This window comes from Oncorhynchus keta, chromosome 1 (genome assembly GCF_023373465.1).
Source record: "Oncorhynchus keta strain PuntledgeMale-10-30-2019 chromosome 1, Oket_V2, whole genome shotgun sequence".
Classification (NCBI taxonomy): Eukaryota; Metazoa; Chordata; class Actinopteri; order Salmoniformes; family Salmonidae; genus Oncorhynchus; species Oncorhynchus keta.
The window spans coordinates 61,389,118-61,413,481 of NC_068421.1; the positions used below are offsets into that span (position 1 = coordinate 61,389,118).

At 42.4% G+C, this 24,364-nt stretch overlaps 1 protein-coding gene across 2 annotated transcripts in view; it reads right to left on the bottom strand.

The window, feature by feature from the left end:
* Positions 1 to 4,734: 4,734 nt before the first annotated feature.
* Positions 4,735 to 24,364, bottom strand: part of LOC118390006 (TLE family member 5-like) — a 37,339-nt gene continuing 17,709 nt past the window's right edge. Inside the window, exons 2-7 of one of the 2 annotated variants that reach the window (XM_035780117.2) lie at positions 17,576 to 17,664; positions 14,964 to 15,027; positions 13,760 to 13,804; positions 10,854 to 10,916; positions 10,373 to 10,447; positions 4,735 to 9,426 (exon numbers count right to left, since the gene is read on the bottom strand). In XM_035780117.2, coding sequence (XP_035636010.1) covers positions 9,199 to 9,426; positions 10,373 to 10,447; positions 10,854 to 10,916; positions 13,760 to 13,804; positions 14,964 to 15,027; positions 17,576 to 17,664 — 564 coding nt within the window. In that variant the 3' untranslated portion in view covers positions 4,735 to 9,198. The remainder of the gene's footprint in view (positions 9,427 to 10,372; positions 10,448 to 10,853; positions 10,917 to 13,759; positions 13,805 to 14,963; positions 15,028 to 17,575; positions 17,665 to 24,364) is intronic. The other variant, XM_035780125.2, reaches the window with a different exon arrangement.

Consider the following 24,364-nt stretch of genomic DNA (forward strand, 5'->3'; position numbering starts at 1 on the left):
TACTGTAACATTTCAGTGCAGACTGATATTATTGACCATAACCTGTTGTTGAAAAAAATGTGTGATATGGCTTTTCAACCTCTGCCATATCATGGATTCAGATCTATCTATCTATCTATTTTGTACAGTTACACACAACTTACACACAGCTCTGGCACACACACTTACCCCTCCAGACATGCCACCAGGTGTCTTTTCACAGTCCCCAAATCCAGAACAAATTCAAGAAAGCGTACAGTATTATATAGAGCCATTATTGCATGGAACTCCCTTCCATCTCATATTGCTCAAATAAACAACAAACCTGGTTTAAAGAAACAGATAAAGCAACACCTCACGGCACAATGCCTCTCCCCTATTTGACCTAGATACTGTGTGTATGTACTGATATGTAGGCCACGTGTGCTTTTAACTTTTTTTTAAAACTTTACGTAGTTCTGTCCTTGAGCTGTTCTTGTCTATTAATGTTCTGTATTATGTCATGTTTTGTGTGGACCCCAGGAAGAGTAGCTGCTGCTTTTGCCACAGCCAATGGGGATCCTAATAACATACTAAAAAAGTCAGAATAGCAGCTGTTTGCTTCAAAAGTCTAGGAACAATAAGGAGGCCTGCGTCTGGTGACCGTAGCGTAGGTGTAGGTGTGTACGGCAGGACCAAATCGGGGAGATAGGTAGGAGTAGGTCCATGTAATGCTTATGATAAAATGTTTAGGTTCTAGTCAAGATTCTAGCAGTCGTGTTTAGCACTAGCTGAAGTTAACTTAGTGATTTATCCGGGTAGTTGGAGAGTAGAGCATTGCAGTAGAGCATTGAAGTGGAAAAAGCATGGAGTCATTTTTCTGCATAATTTTGGACAAAAAGTATTGAGATTTTTGCAATGTTATGAAGATGAAAAAAAGCTGCTCATTATTTTATTTTTTATATGTTTGTCAAAAGAGAGATCAGGGTCCAGAGTAATGACGACGTCCTTCACAGTTTTGAGATAACTGTACAACCATCGAGATTCATTGTCAGATCCGACATCAGATCTCTTTGTTTCTTGGGACCTAGACCTAGCATCTCTGTTCTGTTTTTTAGTTTAAAAGTAAAACATTTGCCACCATTCACTTCCAAGTAATATTCAATTGAAACTTGTGAAGCCTTTGGATGAAATGCATAATTTCTGCAAGATCATTTACAATATTTATCATTCTTTCTAAGATCATTATAACTTACAGGCTCGCCTCATGGCAGGATAAGATGAATGACTTTTCTCAGTTCATTGTCAGATTATTCAGGAGGTGGAGAACACTAGTTCTCATGGTGTTATAATGAGATGATTGACAGTAGGAAAGAGTGATATGAGAAGTCTAGAGTAGTGCGTGTGTGTACACTGGCTTTCTAATCACACCCCATCAGAACCACAGAGGGTTTTATTGGGAAACACCAGTCAGCAGACACAGACAGACAGACAGGGTCACAGGCCTCAGTCTGAGCGAGCGAACCGCACTGGGACTGCGAACAGACCACGGGATGACCACACGCCACTCACACAGAGACCACAGCTCAGAGGCAGGCCAGCGCCAGAGCAGAGCAGAGGGAGGGAAACTGGGACAACATATATATACTACTTATACAGAACTAACAGACTGACGGACTGAAAGGACGGGATCCAACTGTCTGTGTGTTTACAACAGTAATAGGGTTTACAACAGTAATAACCCATATCATTAACATGTCATTGACACACTGTTTCTTACTGTCTGGGACAAGGGAGCATTAGAAAAAAGATAGAGTTAGAGTGAGTGAGAGAAGAGTGTGAGATAAGAGATAGTGAGGAACAGGCACTATTGTACTTTCAGCCTGATGTGTTTTCCTCTCTCAGAGTCGTGATAGATGGAGATAGTAAAGGGATGAATAAGAGATGATGCAAGTGTGCGCACGCAAACACACACACACAGTCATACATAGTTACATACACACACAGAGCTAGGAAAAGGAGTGCTCACTAAATTAATTTGGCTTTCAGCAAGAGGGAGTCTACACTGCACCAGCAGTGTGTTTGTGAATGTTAGCCAGTGTGTGTGCGTGTGACTGTACTGTGATTATGCTTCTGTATGCAAGCATATACATGTGTGTGTGTCTTTGAGAGCCAGAGAGTAGGTGGTGGAGAGGAGGGGTGTGTGTGTGTGTAAGGGCGGGGCAAGGTGGAATGCTAGCTAGCTGTGTGTGTTGTAGCTGTGGTGTCACTGGGATTGGAAGTGACAGGCAAGAAGCCCCACAGACAGCTGGGTAACAGCCCACTACCACACTGGGGAGGGCTTTACACTGAACACCATTAGTACTGTCTCTACTCTCTCACATTCCCTCGCTCCTTCCCTCCTTTCTTATCTCACTAGCACTGGAGAGAGAGGGTGAGGATGATTCATAAAGAGAGGGGGGAGAGAGAGAAGGGAGAAGGAGGAAGAGTGAGATGGGGAGGGATAAAAAGAGTGGCAGGAGAGATTGGGAGGGGTGAGACAGGGAAATGAGAGAGGAAGGTGTTGAGCAAGAGAACAGAGAGAGAACAGAGAGAAGATGAGAGGGAATTATAGAGGAGGATATGAGAGAGGGGGAGCTAGAACGGGAAGGGCAGTGAAGGAAAGAAAGGATAGGCAGAGAGAGGAAAAAAGGAGGATGTTGTTTGTATCTCACATGACTCTATTAAACTTTTAATAGTCCCCATTTCTCCAACTAGGTTTCCTGCTACTGTATCACCAAAACAGCTGCTGCAAATCCCACAGCAGACCACTGATGAGACACATTGCCCTTTCACACACGCACACAGACTGACACACGGACGGACATACACACGCTGACGTGAAGGACAGAGTAGAGAGGGAGCGAGAGGAGGATATGCAGAGGAAGACCAGATTAGAAAAGAAGATGCAGACAGACATGGGTTCCCATGGTGGATCTATGAGAGCATCTGCATCAGACTGAGCTGCTGTGTCAACATGGACTCCTCCAGCTGGGCTGGGCCATACAATACATCACTCACACGAAGACTGGAGCTGAAGACAGAAACACAGAATAGACAGAAGAGAGAGATGAGAAAAAAAGAAGAGAAAGATTGGCAGGGAGGAAACAAGAGTTGAAGTGTGACTGTGTGAAGACGAGAAAGACAGAGAAAGAAATGAAGATTAAGATTTCTGCCTTTGCAGAAAAAAACTAAGAGGGTGGGACTGCCACAGACGCAAGAGACAAAAGAGAGGGAGAGTGACAGAGGGAGGCAGCGAGGAATGACAGGAGAGATAGACTGAGGGATGGAGGAGAGGGGGAGGATGGAGGAGAGGCAGATTGACAGCCTCCGTTCCCTGGGACACATGAATAAACCAGCACAGCATGTATCGCCCCAGAGAGGTATGGGAGAGACAGACGGAAAGAGGTGAGAGAGAGGAAGGCGACAGAGAGAGGAAAAAAGAGAGCATCTTCATAATCAAGCCATAAAGTAGAGCAGGATCGAGGGAGTGATGGGGGAAGCAGCGATGGCTCTGAATGAGTCAATCATGATTAATCAAGACGCTTCCCGCTCTCCATTCAGGCGCTCCACTCTATCTCCTCTGCTCAGTACATGCACACAGTTAATTAGCCAACATTAGTTTCAAGTTTTATTAGTCGTATGTACGGGATAGACACGGAATAGACTGTCCAATGAAATGCTTACTTGCAGGTTCCTTCTTGACAATGCAACAAGAAGAAATACTAAGATAAGAACAAAGTAAATGGCTCAGTAGAATAAACATTTTAGCATAACATATTAACAGACATTTTGGGGAATGGGGGGCAAGTGTTTAAATTGTGCAGTATTTAGCCATCATAAATCAAGACAATATGCTCATGTTTTCTTAGGCCTACAGTGTATGGTGGCTTTGATGTAGCTAATAACCATTCAAACTAAATCTGAATGATTTTCCCAGCTTTTCCATAAAATGTGTTGTCGCAGAGGAAAAACAATCACCAACTCATCAATGCTTCTCTGAGGACTCTGTATCCTGACACAGAAAACAGGGCACTTTCATATTTATTTAAATGCTGGGCTCAGATCCAGAGGAGTCCATGGATTGAGAGAGAGCAGAGCAGGAAGGAGAGGAGGAAGAGGACTGGAACCACACAAACACACACACAAAATAACCAATAGGAAGAGGGTGTGTGTAACTGCCTGTGTATGCGTAACACTGCATATATTTGTGCGTGTAATGAGAAATAACTGAATGTGATGACAAGTTATGCATTTGATTGATAGATGGAATATCTACACAAGGGTTTTGCGGAGGTGCCAACTGGGTCATGTCTCAATTTCTCCAATGTTGTAATAAAACAGAACATGTGGTGGAGAATTTCTAAACCTAAATCAGGGACCCCACGGAGCAGACATCCCATTCTTCAAATATTCCATGCCTCTGTGCCAGAGGAGTACATGGAGGAATACCTCAGAGCATTATTCAGCCCAGAGTAGAAATGAGACAGGATGTTTCTAAATCAACACTTCCGCCTTGTGGAGTTACAATGGAACTACAAGGACCTCAAAGCTCCACAGGCATTGACAATGTCCATATGAGACTATTTAAATGCTACAGTACATCAATTGGCAGAGTATTAGTCATGTGAATGTCATACTTCATCTAGCAGTAATACTGAAAATATACTAGAGCTCCACTGCATTTTCACCATGGCCTCTTGGAGTAGTAGATACATAATGACAAACACGCACAGCTGATTTGATTGACTTTATTTGTAAGGCACCATAAGTACTTCCTTACTGCAGAACATTTCAGTTATGTATAGTAAATGTGTTACTTTTTATATTTCACCTTGTTTAAATGAAGCTATGATTTCATGACACTTTTTTTTTGCCAAAGTACACACTTTAGGTTTTACATTATACACAAAATAAGTATTTAAAAAATGACCTTTACAAAGCTCAAAATGCTTACAATGCTTCACGCTTTGGGGAAAGGGCAAGCGATTGGGTCAGGTATAGGTCAAAGTACTGCAGTTCCTCTAGTGTCACATCAGTACTGTAGGACATAGCACAGGAACCATCCAGGACAGACAGAAGATGCAGCCATATACACGTAAAGCTTTATATGTATAACTGTATACATAAACTGGTCCCCATCTACTAAACAAACACATAGTTCATTTGTATCAGAATTTAACAGCTTTTTACTCTCATTCTATTTTATAGCGATAATATTCAAACAAGTGCATTGATCACAGAGAATGTGTACCAATTTTTTTTTTTTAACATTTCTTCGCTAATAGAAAGGAATATAGTTCCCCAAGAGACATGCGTTTGTGTGCATCTAGCTACTCACACTCGTTGCATATCACTACTGTTTAAGTCCATAGGAGTAAGTTGTGCTCACAAGCTTAGAGAGCCACACGTCAATCCCAGGTTCACCACTGACTGACCAACGTTCAAATCTAATATTACAGAGGTTTATGAATGCATTCACATACGGCTATGGAATCATCTCAGAGTTATCTAGGAAATTTACACAGATCTATATACCCTCACAGTGTAACCCACCAAAAACAGAACGGAGAATGTCTATTAATATAAGGGAAATACAAAAACATACAGTACATCACATGCTGTATCACAGGCTGGGATCAAAACAATGGTCAGACAATAACACCAATTACCTCCCAATGAATCTTACAGTAAAACCACCACAGTCACCATCACACACATCTTCTATATTCCCCATAGCTCTAGGGCTGCCTGGACATTCAACCCAAGGTTCTAGACCTTAGTACCTAGCCTGAACCAGTACCTGGGAGATGATGAATATGACGACATGGCCTCTGACGCGCAGGATTCTTCAACTCAAAGTCCCATTAACCAGCTCTGCAAACGTTGTAAAACATATGTTCGGAACTCACCAAAATATGGAGTTTGGCGGAGCAACTATTGTCATTACTGCACTTACACACAGCATGTACTTCCAAAAACAGCCCGTCTCAGACTAGACGTAACATAGTAAACGTAAATCCAGTTCACTCAAATTAGTATGTTACATTTGGCATGGTTACATAAAACAATGCAACTTAAGCCAAAAGAAAGGAAGGAGGTTGGTTGGTTGGTTGGTCGTTTGGGGTGGATATGGGTGGGAGTATAACGCGAACATCTAACAAACAAAAATATAGCGCGTTCGATATTTCATCACGGACAACTTTAGCAAATACTTTTTTTAGCTACTTAGCATGCTAGATAACACTCCCCCCATCTTTAAGCCTTAACCCCTAGACTAGCAAACGTTAGCCACCTACCCAAACTTAGCAACAACCAATTGAATTCTTAACAAAACATTTGCAATTTGTAACCTATCATACCATACAAAATGGATGATGGACATACAGAAATTAATACATACCATACGAAACGTAACATATCATACTAAATGGAGTGCCATATTCCGGGGGATTTTACCGAACGTAATTGTCATAACGTTTGCAGAGCTGGTTAATGGGACTTTGAATTGAAGGATCCTGGGAATCAGAGATCATGATATTCACGTCATTATTTCTTCAAGTCCAGGTACAGCTTCAGTTCTAGCCTACATCGGCACTCAAGGGGCCAGGTAATATCGTATCAAGCTGTCGTTTCTCGCTCTGTTTCTCCAATAGGTTGTGAGAAACATGTTTGGGAAAGATATATTTTTGTAAATGCACATTAAACAGTGGCTAGTTGTGCTTTATCTAATCAAAGAACAGCTAAAAAAAACATAGTTAACTATTCATTGCCCATGGACAATAGATCAAAATATGTGAGTGCTGTTAATGTATTGTATACAAGAGAAAGCTCAATCATGTATCATTTTTTCTTATACAGAGATTCATCTTTGAGTAAAAAGATAGTCGGGGCTGAGTGGACATTTAGCATAATATGTTCAATGCCGCTGCCTAACAATAGGGGTTGACAGAGATGTCAACAGAGATGTCAACCCGTTTCGTAAAATAGACCGGAGGACTCCTGTTCAAAGAGGTGACTCAATGGACGTCAGAGCTGCTTTCTAAAACACTTACTGCCCTCTAGTGTTGGAGGCAACTACTCTCCTCTACTGCATCACCACCAAAACATAATATTAGTGCACTTTACAGAAAGGAGAAAAAAAAGATTGAAGGTCTTTTCTACCTTCCACAATGTTATCATCACTGCGATCTGGACATTCGGACTGTTATTATAGTACTGATAGCATGTCTTTCATGGAAGCTGCTGTGTGTGGATATGTCTAAAGCAGCTCAGTGGGTTAGATCGTGTTCTTTGGGGAATTTGTCATAGGGGGTGGATTTGTTGGAGGACTGATAGCAGACTTGAAGAGAAACAGCATGAAAGTAGCTCTAAGGTGTTTTTCGTTTCCCATATACAATTTTTATTATACATCTCTCTACTCATCTAGAAGTTTTTTTTTTCAATACGTCCTACTTTCTTAAAACGACTAAAAGCAGCACTAGAGTTTGACTACGTAAGAGCACAGCTTTATATGGCATTAAGACAGGAATGCGTCTTTCCCAACTATAGCCATCGGGGACTGGAATTACCTAGTTACACTATTCCCCAAGAAGACTGACGTCTTTCAACTACCCTCCTTCACCTTGGGGGCGAATACTAACCTGAAAATCGAAGTGCACCCAACTATCAATGCAGGATTTTCAAGTTAGGATTCAGACGTCCATAGACCCGTTTCAATGTAGCTCATCTAAGAGTCTCTTTACGATGGAGCAACAAAGTCGTGTACACCAACCGATCGAATCAAGTTGACACAACAGAGGCTAGAGAGCTGTGTGACGCGAGCCTGTCTGTTGGATCTCTTCTGGTTTGTTATTCCAATTATACTGTGTGACATTCAGGGTCCCAGATGGGCCCTGGTTAAAAAGGGAGGAAGGAGACGCTCAGCGACAGTGGCGTGCAAACAAATATCCACTTATGAGAAAGAACACAGAATAGCAAAATGGAGGGGAGGAGAGTGATTAAAATGAGAAGTTTCCTCTTCTTTTTTTTTTTTTACAACCAGATCTCTATTTTTGATGTAAATGGCATGTTATAGTGCAGTCTAGACTCTTTTGTGATTTCAAGTTTGAGGAACTTAACCCAAACAGCATATCAATTCTTTGTCCTCGCCGTGTAGTATGGGGGCCCCGAATAAACACGAACAAAAGTTCCAAAAACACCCAAATATGTTTTTGTAGAAACAGCAAAGCTTATACTAGTGATGCAGGGCTTTAGATGCTGTACACATGAAATTGTGTCATTCCGAACTTTATCCAGAATGTTATATTCCCGTTTGGCGACTCAAGTAGTTTCCCCTATCCAGCTGTTCCATTTTCCATGTAGCTTGCTGCATGTAACTGCCAAAATAAGAAAGACACCAACACAAAGTGTCTTCATAGGGCATTGGGCCACCAGAACAGCTTCAACGAGCCTTGGCATAGAATCTACAAGTGTCTGGAACTTCCTGTGTGGAAGCACCTCATGCTTTCAAAACACTTTGTATCCCTTATTTAATCAAGTCTTTCCTTTCTTTTGGCAGTTACACGTAGAATGGACGGAGAGATATAGCTTCAGTCGCAACAAAATGGAATATAACGTTGAGGATAAAGTTTGGAATGACAATTTCATGTGTACAACATCTAAAGACCGGCATCACTACACTAAAAGCTTTATTTCTCAAAAACATTTGAAATCACAAAAAAAGGTGTCTGGACCCTTATACAACATGCCATTTACATCAAAAACAGAGATTTGGTTGTGAAAAAGGAAACTCCTCCTTTAAAAGAGGGAGAGTAAAGAGTGAAAATGTGGTCAGAATGGAAGGAAAAGGGACCGTTGGTGGTCCGTGACAAGAATACACAATTAACAAAAAGAAATAAAGCTCAAATCAAACGATATCTGAAGAAATTGTATATATATATATATATATATATATATATATATATATAAAAAAATAAACACTGTACATAGTTGGAATGACGGCAAAAGCATCAGATATGACAAGAGATCGAGAGAAAAATAGAGTAGAATTTAAAACCAAGCATGGCAAATATAAGTAGGACGATTAGGGAGAAGGGCGTAGGGGAGAGGAGGAAGGCTGGCATGGATACATAGCAGGTATACAGGACCACAGCCCTCCGATGCTGCTGATATGCGGTGGAGGGAGAAAGAGAGGGAGCTCTAGTCGGACTTGTCCCCGTCCTCCTCACGGTGGTTGTCGGCTCCCTCACGGGATGCCTTCTCTTCCTTGGCCAGCTGGGCCTGCGAGGCAAGGATGGAGGAGAGGGAGAAGAGGCCTGAGGAGGAGGTGACGGCCGGCAGGGTGGACTGGCTCAGGCCCAGGGGCATGGGGGTCATGGGCAGGGCCAGACCCTGGAGCTGGGACAGCTGGTGAGCCTGGAGCTGCTGCTGCGGACAACAAACACACAGCTCAAACACAGGGGAGGTACAGATGGGTGCATATGGCTCTCACACGCACACATATGCACATACACTGAGGGTATATGATAAACATATGTAGACACACATTATACATAAACCACAGGAGGCTGCTGAGGGGAGGACGGCTCATAACAATGGCTGGAATGGCATCAAACACATGTAAACCATGTATGCCATGTGTTTGAACAATTCCATATATTCTGTTACAGCCATTACAAAGAGCATGTCCTCCACAATTAAGGTACCACCGGCCACATGTGACATACATACACAGAGTGTACAACATTAGGAAAACCTGCTCTTTCCATGACCGACTGACCAGATGAATCCAGGTGAATACTATGATCCCTTATTGATGTCACCTGTTAAATTCACTTCAATCAGTGTAGATGAAGGGGAGGAGACAGGTTAAATAAGGTTTAACCATTGAGACATGGATTGTGTATGTGTACCATTCAGAGGGTGAATGAGCAAGACAAATTACTGAAGTGCCTTTGAACGGAGTATGGTAGTAGGTGCACCGGTTTAAAAGTGCCAAGAACTACAATGCTGTTGGGTTTTTCACACTGAACAGTTTCATGTGTGTATCAAGAATGGTCCCTCACCAAAAGCACATCCAGACAACTTGACACAAGCTTTTGACACCTTGTAGAGTCCACAACCTGACAAATTGAGGCTGTTCTGAGGGTAAAAGGGGGTGCAACTCAATATTAGGAAGGTGTTCCTAATGTTTTGTGCACTCAGTATAATATACACATAAAGATTGTTTATCATCATCTTCAATACCTAAAACACCAGACAAAGCTAAAGGAAACCCCAGGACAGCAGATGCATCATCAAAGAGTGATAGATAGTGAAATAGTGACAGAGTAGCAGTAACCCCACAGAGAAGGGGCTGGAGGGAGCAGCCTACCCGGATGATGGAGTTCATCTCTGGAGGGGTGACCTGCTTGGCCCTCTCGATGGCCCCCAGGACCTGCTGCTGGTGCTGGGGTACAAACACACACACACACAGGGGGGTAAGTAGATGGATCAACACTACCAACACTGACCCTGTGCTAATCACCCATTCAGTTATTCAACCAGCCACCACTAACAGAACATAGGGCTCTGATGGAGTATCAATGGTCTACTCCCATGTTGGAATGGGTAGGGTCATCTTGTCATGGACATAAATGAGCACATCTTATCTGGATCACAGCAGAGCGCACTGGCCCCTTTGATTACAGGGCTCTCAATGATGAATGGAGGGAGAACAGAGAAAAATATAATACAGGGAGGGAGGGAGGGAGGGAGGAGGAGTGGTCAAATGAGAATGATCTCATTCCAGGCTAAGGGCGCAATGTGGGGTTGGGGTTAGGGATAAAGGGTCAGGGGTTAGAGGGTGGTCTTACCTCCTGGGACAGATAAGGGAGGACCTGGGCACAGATCCCGTTTAATCTCTTCACAATCTCAGCCTGAGGAAATAAAACACTTCAGCCCTTAGCTTCATTTAACACCAATTTAACACCAATCAGTCTCACAACACAAATCCAATGCACCCAAAGGGCACTTTACAACAAGCACACAGAACATAGGACCTTAATTTGATCACTCTTTTGTTGCGGATAATTTTCCTGCACCGATTTACACTACCGTTCAAAAGTTTGAGGTCACTTAAACATTTTTGAAAAAAGAAAAGTCCATTAAAATAACATCAAATTGATCAGAAATACAGTGTAGACATTGTTAATGTTGTAAATGACTATTGTAGCTGGAAACGGCAGATTTTTTTATGGAATAGCTACATAGGCATACAGAGGCCCATTATCAGCAACCATCACTCCTGTGTTCCAATGGCACATTGTGTTAGCTAATCCAAGTTTATAATTTTAAAAGGCTAATTGATCATTAGAAAAACCTTTTGCAATAATGTTAGCACCGCTGAAAACTGTTGTCCTAATTAAAAAAAGCAATAAAACTCCTTCTTTAGACTGGTTGAGTATCTGGAACATTAGCATTTGTGGGTTCGATTACAGGCTCAAAATGGCCAGAAACAAACAACCTTCTTCTGAATCTCGTCAGTCTATTCTTGTTCTGAGAAATTAAGACTATTGCATACAAGAAATTGCCAAGAAACTGAAGATCTCGTACAACGCTGTGTACTACTCCCTTCACAGAACTGGTTTGAACGGTAGTGTACATAAAATTCACTGAAAACCCACAGTTATATTAACAGTATTGCACTTTTCAAGTAGCCTAACCACCGATCAAGCAACATGCAGGATTATTTTGCTGTGACAATGTAGGTCAAATTAAGATCACACATCTGTACACACACACACAATGTTCGGGCAGTGATTATCATAACCAACTCAGATATGCAACACAGTGTTAATTGTGTTACTTTCTAATTCAGCGTGATATCTGAGAAGAGACCTCATCACATTTACCATGCACCATTACTCTTATCACTATCATGCGCACCGACATCGCTTGCTGTCTCCTCTAAAAATGTATTTTGTCTCTCCACTCTTCTTTCTATACACACACACGCAAGATCACATCACACACACAAATAAGAGGAGATGCCAAATGTTTTGTCAGGCGGGAGCACAATTCATCTAGGCTAACCGGAGAGAGGCCTCGCAACTGGCAAGGACATTTTTAATTTAATTTTTAATAAATAAATATAAAAAGCAGAGAGAAAGAAGAAACACGAATAACCCCTTTTCAATATCTCCCTGGCACAATCCCAGACTAAACTGTCTGGAGCCCCTCAGCTGGAGAGAACAGAACGCTCAGGAGGAGAGAGAGAAAGCGAGGGAGAGTGGGAGGAGGAAGAGAGCAGGCTGAACACAAAACCCAGATGTGAATTCTCCTCGACATTCAGTTCTACACACCCCCTTCAATTTCAACTCTAATGCTGCCGCAGTTCATCTGCACCCACTCACACACACAAAAGGCACACAAAGCACGCACTCACACACACACACACACAAACGGGCTAACAAAAATGCGGATACACACATATAGGCAAACAAGTGGGGATACACACACACAGCTCCCCTCGCTCTTTCTCGCCTCTGAATTTCTAAATATTTCATCCCCGTCAAATAAAGGAGTAGGGGTGATGAATTGTACTCATGAGGCAGAGTGGAGGCTGTGTATGCACTTTGTGTGTGTGTGTGTGTGTGTGTGTGTGTGTGTGTGTGTGTGTGTGTGTGTGTGCATGCAAGCGAGCGTGTTTGTGACGTTATTTTTCACTGCGTGTTCCATGCTGCCGGTGTGGCTATCAGGGAGGAACCGTCAATCTTTTAGGGTGGCCGCGATCGCCAGACGAGGTCGCAGATAAAGCCGGGTCCACAGAGGCACATCGCTCTACCCCAGCAGCCTGCCCATTATTTACTCCCCACACCCCCTGATCAATGGGCACCAGATGAGCCCCTTAGACAGTAGTACGCTACTCTTCCACTGATCATGTAGGAATATACCTAGATTAGAGCTTTAACCTGTGCAGTACTGTACTGCTCCTTCCATTAGAACAATCCCTCTGTGAGTAATGATGCTTTCTCATCGATGCCACAGAGAGATGATTCACTGTCCGTCTGTCTACAGGCAGCATGATGGGAAGTAGGGGTGTGCCGACATGGTCATACTCGTATCCGCAAGTTGACAGTTGATAGTCGTCATTGGTAGATGTTGGCAAAAACACCTCCCTGCACATTCTCACTGCAAATTAAGAGCAGTGAACAGAGGGGTGTGTGTGTCCTCAACTTGCAGGGGCAGCCACGTTTGCCGTCTGTCACTCATAATGCGCAGCAGCGGTTCATATTTCTTCTCCTACGCTTGTACCGCCTGTAAGATATTACACACATTGATAGCAAACATCCTCGCCATGTGATTTATCATAGTAACAGGCAGCAGAAATCCAAATGATCAGACCGAAAACTGATCCGGTGAAATTCTGAAGCAAGTGGATGGAAAAATACAGCCTTCCTCTATCCAATCAGGGCAGCAGGATCAACATACAGCCCACCCTTCTCTTTACAGCCAGTGGAGTCATTTAGACCACCTAGAACCTCACACATGACTGATTGACATGAGAAAAATGCGTGCTGGCACCCAAAAAGTACTTTCTTTCCCCGATCAAGGATAACAAAAAATACTCAGATCATAATCGTACCTCGGAAATTGCCCATATCCATTAAGATTCTTGTTTTGTCCGACTAGTCGGCACACCCAATGAGAAGAACAGATTCCTCTCTCAGATATCACTGCTGAAGAAGTGGTTCCTATTAATGTAGCACGAGAGACTTACCTGCTTGTGCATTTCGATGTTCAGCCCATAGGACATCTCATAGTACTGTAAAGTAGAAGGAAGAGGCAGCGTTGTTATATATACAGTATAATAATGGAAAAAGGGAAATGACATTATGTCCTGTAGACAGATTGTCCATATGCATTTCTGACTGTCCCACAGAGCAGTCTACAGCAGCCATCTCCTGGGTGTCATGTATCATGTCATTACACCAGGTTGAACCCTTTACACACATCCTGTTATTGGTGTCCTTCTGTGTGTCGCTGTGAGAAGGGATGGTGTGTGTTCTGTGTTAATGAGCGGGCCAGTGGCTCAGCATTTGCCCTGTTAAATCACCCTCTCGGTCTGTGAAGGCATGGGCTCCAACGCTCTAAAACAAACACACATACACGAGAGAGGAGAGTAAGCCTTCCACCCCAAACGGCATGTCCCTAAAGCAATTACGGTGCTGGGGAAATGGAGGTGCTTGCGTTAGCAGGCGGCGAAGCGGGGGAACCCGATAGGCAATGGGGGGCTGGGCTGAAGCTCCACACACTGACCCGCTGATGGATACGAGTGCAGCGCTGCACAGATTAGATGAGATTAAGCCAGTCAACGGATCAATTAGAGAGAGAATATCAGACAGCTACACAGGCCTGGCAAGAGACAATGAGATTAGCTAGAGGTGGAGAGTATGTGTCGGGGGGAGGATGGTGGGAAGAGGGGTAGGATGACATAACGACATCAGAGACAAAAAGACCACAGATGAGATGAGGAGGAATCATAGAAGGGAGGAGAGAGAGAACAACGGCATAGAAATACACAGAGAAGAGGGAGAGGCAGGAGAAAGGGAGTGGAAAGAGCTAAATAGATGGGAACAGGTCTACACAGGAGGAGGGGTTAAAATAAAGTAGAGACATGACAAAAAGAGTGAGAAATCATATGCTCAACATCGCTGCAATACTAATACGCTCAACATCGCTGCTCAACATCGCTGCAATACTAATACTAAAATAGTGCCAAATTCAAAACTATCCCATAATAAAAAGGTGAAAGTATGTTTTGTTGAGATATCATATCATTGCAGTGTTTAACATCCCCCTGCCTGTACAGTAGTTGGTATGAATGTGATTCCATGTGACTGTGCCAGCGGGCCATGGGGCAGACTGACAGAGCAGGGTCAATCACACACACACACAGCACAGAAACACACACAGACTCTCACCATGATATAATGACGCTGCATCTCAGACTTCTCACTTGCCAGCTTGTCACACTCCAGTTTCAAACTGCAGAAAAAGGAGAGAAAAACAGAACATCTTTTTAGTCTACAGGAAGCATCCATCATATCTCTTCAGAGTGCCAGGAAATGATTTCATCCTTCCCTCAGCAGATCTAACATGGTGTCAATCGACCAAAGGATCCCAAATAAACCCCAATAAAAGGCCAGTATATACACCCAGATTGCTTTTAAATGTCCTGCCTATAAATAGTGGCTGGTTGGTGAATGTGCAGCTCTGAGGCGTCGCAGACAGCCATTAGCTGTAATCATGTCAGCGTGCTCACTGCAGATGTCACAGGAGGTGACAGGACAAAGGAGGCCAAGTCACACCACTTGTCACAAACTTGGTTACCATATTAGCATGGTTCCGGTGTTGACGTCCCCCCTGGAAAGCATTCTGATTAATAATGACACAGAGGGAGAAGGGTTTACATCAAACAAGGGTTTATAATGGTGTATTTACATTAAGATAGTCTTTGGGATCTGGATCTGTGCCACTGTGAATGACGGCTCAATTAGGCAGAGCATTAGCTGTGGCGATTCTCATCATTGGTCCTAAATGGGAAACTGCTGCTCATAGCCACCACTGATTCTGTCACTTACATGGAAAAATTGTGGATGCAAATGGAATCATAAAAGTGGCGCTGTTAAACCAGCCCAAAGTGAAAAGGTTAAAGAATAAACCGCCTCATTACAATTCAAGAGCAGTCCTCAGATTCCCTGACCAAACAAGTGCTCAGGGGGCGCATTTCATTCAGACAGCTCTCTCCCTCTGGCCCTCCATCTCTACTCCTCTTTCGCCTGCAGCCTCCACTTAGCCAAATCGCTTTTCCCTTCTAAAAAAAATAAATAAATAAATCCAACAGCAGCCACACAGAGGTTGGTTGTCATGACGACCAGCCTCCCCTGCTGCCACCCTACCTGAGACCCTATTGGGATTGTCTTTGTGTGCCTGTGATTGGTGGAGGCGGCCCAGGGGTCCAGAGAGACGCTCTCAAACGACACTTTGATAGAGTTTTATTGCCGCTCCTTCCGCCTCTAAATCGCTCCTGCTGTCATCTTTATTTTGATTTATGTATTCCCTGAACTATTTATGCATGTGAAGGAGGGGGGGAGCGACAGTTACAATGCTCACTACTATGCTCAGGAGACCGCCTGCAGAACATTTCCCTTTAAAAGTGCTGAACACAGCATTCTACAAAGCCTTGTCTATGGCGCTTCAGCTCAAGTCAATAGGCGGCGCATATGCATGCTACGAATTCGGCGTATAGAACAGGTATTCTTTTCAACTGCTTCTGTCTGCCTCTGAAGGGGGTTAAATTGGGGTGGGGGGGGAGTCTGGGGAATTACACACCAAAGCCCAGGCACTGAGGTGTTCATGCTATAGGAACAGACTGATGATCAGACCGACAGGAATTTCACACAACGAAAGAACATAGGCTTTTATCTTGCTCTCCTCTGATGAAGCTCAATGAAACAGGGAGGAAAGAACCTTAGCCAATACACACTCTAGTTCCTGTACCACAGGTAAAGGGGGGAAACAAGATGCAGTCGGAGCAGTGCAGCTGCTTCTTCAAAGGCTAGAAATCAATAAAGAAGAAACCTTCCTTGGTCCATAAACTCCATTTAAGTCATGAATTAAACAGCACAACACTGTACATCTCAATCCAGGTAAAACGAATGACCTTATACCATCTAGCAAATGGCAATCTTGTTGGGTTGTGGCTATAGTGGTACATCATAACACTGCTTTCTATTACATGAAAGAGAACAGAGTTGTAGACTCGGGTTCCAAATGGAAGTGACACACATCTATAAAAAATATGCAGCAGAAGACACAAAAATGTGTTTGTCTTGCTGTGAATTATTTGGTATTCTAATCATGGAGGTTATGCCCATGTGATCTTGATAAAAGCAGCATGTGGTGCACACGCTTACGGCAATGACTTAATAGAGTAGAATTCAACAAGTGCTCTAATCTGTACTCTCACCTACAAATATAATATGGTTATGCTTAATAAAGTGATTAATAGTTTGTATCATAAAGGACAATTCCGCCATTTTTCAACCTCATTCATCATCTCCAGCACCAAACCAGAGAGAAAACAAGAGTATTTCTATGATCTGTGGTTGTAAAGAAAAGGTCCTAAAAAAATACTTCTGTGACATCACAGGGTAGGATTAAAGTTTTAAAAAAGATTTTCAAACCCTTCAAGTTTCTAGCCCAAGGGACAGTATTTTCTTACTCCCCACATCACCGCAAATCTCATAGTGTTTGAAATTCACTGTTATTGAAATGTTTTAACTTTTGATGTCATTAGGCAGAACGTTTTATTTTTTCCTACAAAATTTAGAAAATGTGCCATTTTACATTAAAAAAAAAATATATATATATATATATATATATATTTTTTATATATATATTTTTTTATACATATGTTAACATTGGTATTGTACTGGAGAAAATGAAAATTATGTTGAAAGTTGGAGTTGCCTTTTAACTAAAGATACCAGTTTATCTGATAAGCTGTGGTTGGAGTGTTAAAAAAATGTACCTGTGGTATTGTGCTTGGAGGAACTGGAACTCATCCTTGATTCGGTCACACGAGTCAGAGGTCGTGAATTTCAGCTGCTGCGATGAAGCCTGAGACACAGAAACACCATCAAACATGTCAGTGAAATCAGACAGATCTGGCCTGGCTCACACCAGTAGGAGTGAGTGTTGTATTGTTATCAGGGTTGGAACCAAAATTATTTTACAATCGTTTCATTCTGAATAGAATTTCATAATCATATTTTTTGTTTTGTTTTACTGTTCCAACCTGCAAAATATGTTCTGAACAGCTTCCAAACAAAAAGTACCGGATTATAATGTTCCTTTTTTAAATTAAAATTACTTTTCCAATCAGTGCGGATAGAGCAGCTTGCTATGGAGCCGGGAAGCTACAGCCTAGTTGTTTATATGCGTGACGGACAGACAAGTGTAGGGCACGAGATGCGACTGACATGATGTACGTGGGGAGAGAGTGAGAGAGGGTGGAGGCGGCTTGGGTTGAAGCGATATGCATCTTGTTAATGACATGCATTATCTGAATTTGGCCTACAGAATTATACCTACAGAGGAGCACATTCTATGGATGAACTTTGGATGTCTGAACTTCCGACAGTTGGCTTAACATTAGACCAGCGCTAAAGTTAGATAGTTAGCTAAAAAGTTTGTGTGCAGAGCGGCAACAGAATTAAAACTACGTCATACCTTTTTGTAGTTAATACATCTAATGTGAAACATGGTAACTATAGTATCTAAGTAACTAGCATTGAAAAAGTTCATCCATTCTTCTGTAATTAAAATCTCTCCCTAATTTCTGAATCACGCTTGAAACATAGCTAGTAGGCTACAGTAACGTATGCTTTGGAAGGGGAGGGGCAGGTTGCATACACACTAGTAAAAATGTTCAGCTGGCGGAAGACACTGGAATAAGTTTGAGTTAGGTCTTTGCATAGGTGCTTTGTTGTGTTTTTTTGTGGGACTGAAATAAGAATGTCTTGAACGTTAAAATAATGTTATCAAGCGGTTCCCATGCTTTTAAAATAACAGTATAGATCACTTTTGTTCCCGGTTCTGATTATGTTCCTCAATTTAGTTATTTTCAGGTTCCAACCAGATTGTCATTACAGTCACATTACTTTACAAGCAGTAGTGGTGTTAGATGGACTAATTGTGTCTTTGTGCCAAACTCACTGCAGCTTTAAACCAAATAGGAACAAGATCTTGTTATTTTTCCAGCTGACCGCATAATGTGTCAATTGGGAAATCTCTTAAATATGTGTAGCATTTAATTTAAAATAAATAACTGTAGGTCTCATAATAATTTACTCAAAAACCTATACAAAATGGTAATTTCTCCACTCCCGTTGACACAATCCAGTCTAACCATTGCCACGGCGCAATCACTACTTTACATGCTAGGTAAAGCTCCGCCTTATCTCAGTTCACTGGTCACGATGGCAACACCCATCCGTAGCACGCGCTCCAGCAGGTGTATCTCACTGATCATCCCTAAAGCCAACACCTCATTTGGCCGCCTTTCGTTCCAGTACTCCGCTGCCTGTGACTGGAACGAATTGCAAAAATCGCTGAAGTTGGAGACTTATCTCCCTCACCAACTTCAAACATCTGCTATCTGAGCAGCTAACCGATCGCTGCAGCTGTACATAGTCTATCGGTAAATAGCCCACCCATTTTTACCTACCTCATCCCCATACTGTTTTTATTTATTTACTTTTCTGCTCCTTTGCACACCACACTCTACCTGTACATGACCATCTGATCATTTATCACTCCAGTGTTAATCTGCAAAATTGTAATAACTCGCCTACCTCCTCATGCCTTTTGCACACAATGTATATAGACTCCCCTTTTTTCTACTGTGTTATTGACTTGTTAATTGTTGTCTGTTCACACTGCTATGCTTTATCTTGGCCAGGTCGCAGTTGCAAATGAGAACTTGTTCTCAACTAGCCTACCTGGTTAAATAAAGGTGAAATAAAATTAAAATAAAACATCCGATGCCAGTGTACAGTATGTCAATGAATGATGAAGCCAAAAACAGTACATACAGTATGATATAAATCCCCGATCATTGTCACATTGACTAGCTAAGCTCATGTGCAGAAACACTTAATCAGGTCTAACGGTTGTCTCGCGCATAACTGCGTATGTGCAGGCCGTCAAATCAAAGGCACTTATTTGATAAAACGTTTTTTTTTTTTTTTAAGTTTGTCACTTTCAGGAGGTTGGAGTACTAACATGTTCAGCTATTTAAGACATTGGCTCTAATCTAGGTTGTGCCCTTACCTTTCAAGAAAATTAACTAACGAATAATTGTTCGGAAGTCTCGATGTAAAGAAATCCATATTACAGCCTTCGTTGTGATAATTGCGTTGTTTGCTCTATAACCCATCCATTCATACGCCAGCGTTATATACGATAAGGCCATGACAACAAAAATACAGTCACACACTGGCGGAATAAATTCAACTAAATATACATTTGTTTCATCACAACCGAAGAACACCTGTCTGGTGAAGTACACAAAGCAATTATTGGATGTAACAAACAGTTATATGACCTGCAACATGGTCAAGTTCGTTAATGTTTGACAGTTTACTAAACTACTGATTTTAGAACCACAGACTACACAGCACAAGTCAGCACAAAGACAACATGAGCACTTCCGCCGCTACTTCAGAACCATTTCAATTTAAACATTTAAAACGTCAAATCAAGGCTATATGCTTAGTTTAATACACTGAAAACAAACTTAAAAAGGACATCAAAAACTATTTTTTCCAATCACTGTTGCTAAATATTCTGTGGCTGTCTATAGTACTTATTTCTGTGTACGTGCAAGCAAAACATATTTTTTTGTTTACTCACCCTACTTGTAGACTAGTTGAACGGCAATGCAGTCATCCTCTCATGTTGGCAAAACGGTCTATGGCTCTGTCCCATAGTATGTTTTTTTGTTGTCATAGGCTACCAAGCTAAAATACTTGCTTGCTTAGCTTCCTCGCGTGGGCAACAATGACCCAGCTAAATTAGCTAGCTAGTTAACGTCAGCCTAAAAGGGCTAGGCTACAGATTGAACTTCAAATCATCTGAGGCCAGTGGCACTACATGACCAAAACGTTGTGGACACCTGCTCGTCGAACATCTCATTCCAAAATCATGAGCATTATTATGAAGTTGGTCCCCCCCTTTTCTGCCATATCAGCCTACATACACTCTTCTGGGAAGACTTTCCACTAGATGCGCAACATGCTATATATACTCTTATGGTCCAGACAGCGTCAGATACATGGGCTACACATGTTGGGAGAGGGGCGCTTTTTTTTATTGGTCAAATATTTGGCATTCATGAATACACGCCGCCGTTCCTCGCCAAAATCTTGTAATGTGGTTATCAGCTGTCTGTGCAGGGCAGGCAACTGTCTTATGAGTGCTGAGCAGCAGCCAAATGGAGCAGTTGCTATGCCATCAGGACATTACGGGAATTTCCTTAAAATCTCACTCCATTGGGATTTTGGACAACGCTTAGAACATTTCAAAATACAAATTAATATCCCCTCTGATTTCAATAATGCAACACAGGCACTAAAAATTATGGATCTTAAAAGGTTCTGAGAAATGTGTTGGGAAAAAAAAAGATTTAAAAAAAGGAAGGCACACTCTGGCTGCCTGTAGATACTGTGATGATAGGTGGTAGTCTAATAGTAGATACCTTTTCCTAAAAGCACACGGCCGGTTCCAGATCTGACAGACTGACACGAGGGTTTGCCAAATTTTCCCATAACTTAAAGATTTCCTGACTTTTGATAGCCAGTATTCTAACAATCTAGGGACAAAGTTAGGCTAAATGCTAAGCTACACATTTCCTTACTTGCAAATCAAAACACTTGGCGACCAAGTGAAAACTGCTAGATATAAGTAGGCCTAATCCATTATCATTATAACTAAGCAAAATCTCTACACAAGCCTATCCGACAGATTTCAAGTTCCAAGAGCTCTAACCTCTAACATCTATCCATCCAGCCAACCGTGGCAAAGAGAGAGCAAATAGCAGCTATGTTGCCTACACAAGACCAAGCCTGTGTCAACAAAAGGCAATTAGGGGCAAAACACCAGCTGGTTGTTCGCAGCTCTTCCCGCCCCAGACCTGCAGCACCACTGAAGTCAGCCTGGCCCTGCTGGTAGCCCCCAGACAGAGTTGGGGTTGGGGGGGTGATCTGGTTTCCTCAGTGTTTAGCACAGTATGCAAACGTTTAAAATACCAAAGGTTCTTTGAGTCAATAGCCTCAGGTGGAGCATTCCAGTGCAGAGAGAAAGGGAACGAGAAAGTAAGAGGGAGTGAGGGCCCCCAGTGTTTCTTCCCATAAGTTCCTCCCACATCAGCCTCACTCCGAACACAGCTCCAACCCGGAGCAGGTAGGAGTTGCCCTTTAACCACAGATACAGGGTCAGATATTTTATTTTATCTCCTAATGGTTGTTAGGGTTTGAGGTAGGGTAATCCGATCCTAGATCTATGGTAAGGAGCCACTTTTGCCTCGAGCCAATGAAGAAGTGGCGAAGCGAGGGGCCCCGTCTTCGGTCTTTACAGCAGGTGGCCTTTATTGGTATTTTTTTCACAATTTTCACCAAGCCAGAAGTTTTTTTATGTCCAAATGAGTGTGTGGAATTCGGTCAACAAAACATGTAATGGCTTATTTTCTATGTGAGGCTTATTTGATCGAATATATGTTTTGTAATGCTTAGGTTGTTACGAGTGCACTGACGAGGAACAAATCACATCCTGGCAACTTTGAAAAAACAACAACTTTATATCAGTTGTTCACACGCGTATCTGCCCTCTAATTGGCTAGAATAGTCCCACCTGATCTCACCTCCTCCCAACTGCCTTCAATCTTTGAAGACGTGTATTTTAATTGTTAGAGCAGCCACATCTATTAAATATAATGGATAATCTCTGCCCGAGCACACCACATATGCAGGCCTCTGACCTTTAGCCTCACCCACATGCAACCTTTGAAGTACTCTATGCTATATAAACATGCAGTATGGCTGGGCCTACTGTTGGTGGTGCAGTGCTGTAAAGTGACCAAAATGAAAAAGCTCTGTGGGGCCTCCAAGCACACAACAGATGGATGCACATAATGTTAATGAAATACTGCCGTAATACGGTGACACATGCCATCTGGTGTGACGAAAAAAAGGTGCCTGCTCTGCGCGGGTGTAAAATGCGTGCACCCGCGTGTGTGTATGTATTGGCCCAAGTGTGTGAGGTAAGCACGTCTCGATTCAGAGAGAGGACATAAGCCTCCATAAAGATGCTCTGCTGCCTGTGAAGATAACACCTAGTATTGGAATGAAACATGCACACACACACACACACACACACACACACACACACACACACACACACACACACACTACCAGTCAAAAGTTTGAACAAACCTATTCATTCAAGGGTTTCTTTATTTTTACTATTTTCGACACTGTAGAATAGTGAAGACATCAAAACCACAAAATAACACATGGAATCATATAGTAACCAAAAAAGTGTTTAAAAAAATATATACAGTGGGGCAAAAAAGTATTTAGTCAGCCACCAATTTTGTAAGTTCTAAAACTTAAAAAGATGAGAGGTCTGTAATTTTCATCATAGGTACAATTCAACTATGACAGACAAAATTAGAAAAAAAAAACCAGAAAATCACATTGTAGGATTTTTAAATGAATTTATTTGCAAATTATGGTGGAAAATACGTATTTGGTCAATAACAAAAGTTTATCTCAATACTGTTATATACCCTTTGTTGGCAATGACAGAGGTCAAATGTTTTCTGTAAGTCTTCACAAGGTTTTCACACACTGTTGCTGGTATTTTGGCCCATTCCTCCATGCAGATCTCCTCTAGAGCAAGGATGTTTTGGGGCTGTTGCTGGGCAACACGGACCTTCAACTCCCTCCAAAGATTTTCTATGGGGTTGAGATCTGGAGACTGGCTAGGCCACTCCAGGACCTTGAAATGCTTCTTACGAAGCCACTCCTTCGTTGCTCGGGCGATGTGTTTGGGATCATTGTCATGCTGAAAGACCCAGCCATGTTTCATCTTCAATGCCCTTGCCGATGGAAGGAGGTTTTCACTCAAAATCTCACGATACATGGCCCCATTCATTCTTTCCTTTACACGGATCAGTCGTCCTGGTACCTTTTCAGAAAAACAGTTCCAAAGCATGATGTTTCCACCCCCATGCTTCACAGTAGGTATGGTGTTCTTTGGATGCAACTCAGCATTCTTTGTCCTCCAAATACGACGAGTTGAATTTTTACCAAAAAGTTATATTTTGGTTTCATCTGACCATATGACATTCTCCCAATCTTCTTCTGGATCATCCAAATGCTCTCTAGCAAACTTCAGACGGGCCTGGACATGTACTGGCTTAAGCAGGGGGACACGTCTGGCACTGCAGGATTTGAGTCCCTGGCGGCGTAGTGTGTTAATGATGGTAGGCTTTGTTACTTTGGTCCCAGCTCTCTCACTTGGTCCCCCCGTGTGGTTCTGGGATTTTTGCTCACCGTTCTTGAGTTCATTTTGACCCCACGGGGTGAGATCTTGCGTGGAGCCCCAGATCGAGGGAGATTATCAGTGGTCTTGTATGTCTTCCATTTCCTAATAATTGCTCCCACAGTTGATTTCTTCAAACCAAGCTGCTTACCTATTGCAGATTGCAGACCTATTGCAGTCTTCCCAGCCTGGTGCAGGTCTACAATTTTGTTTC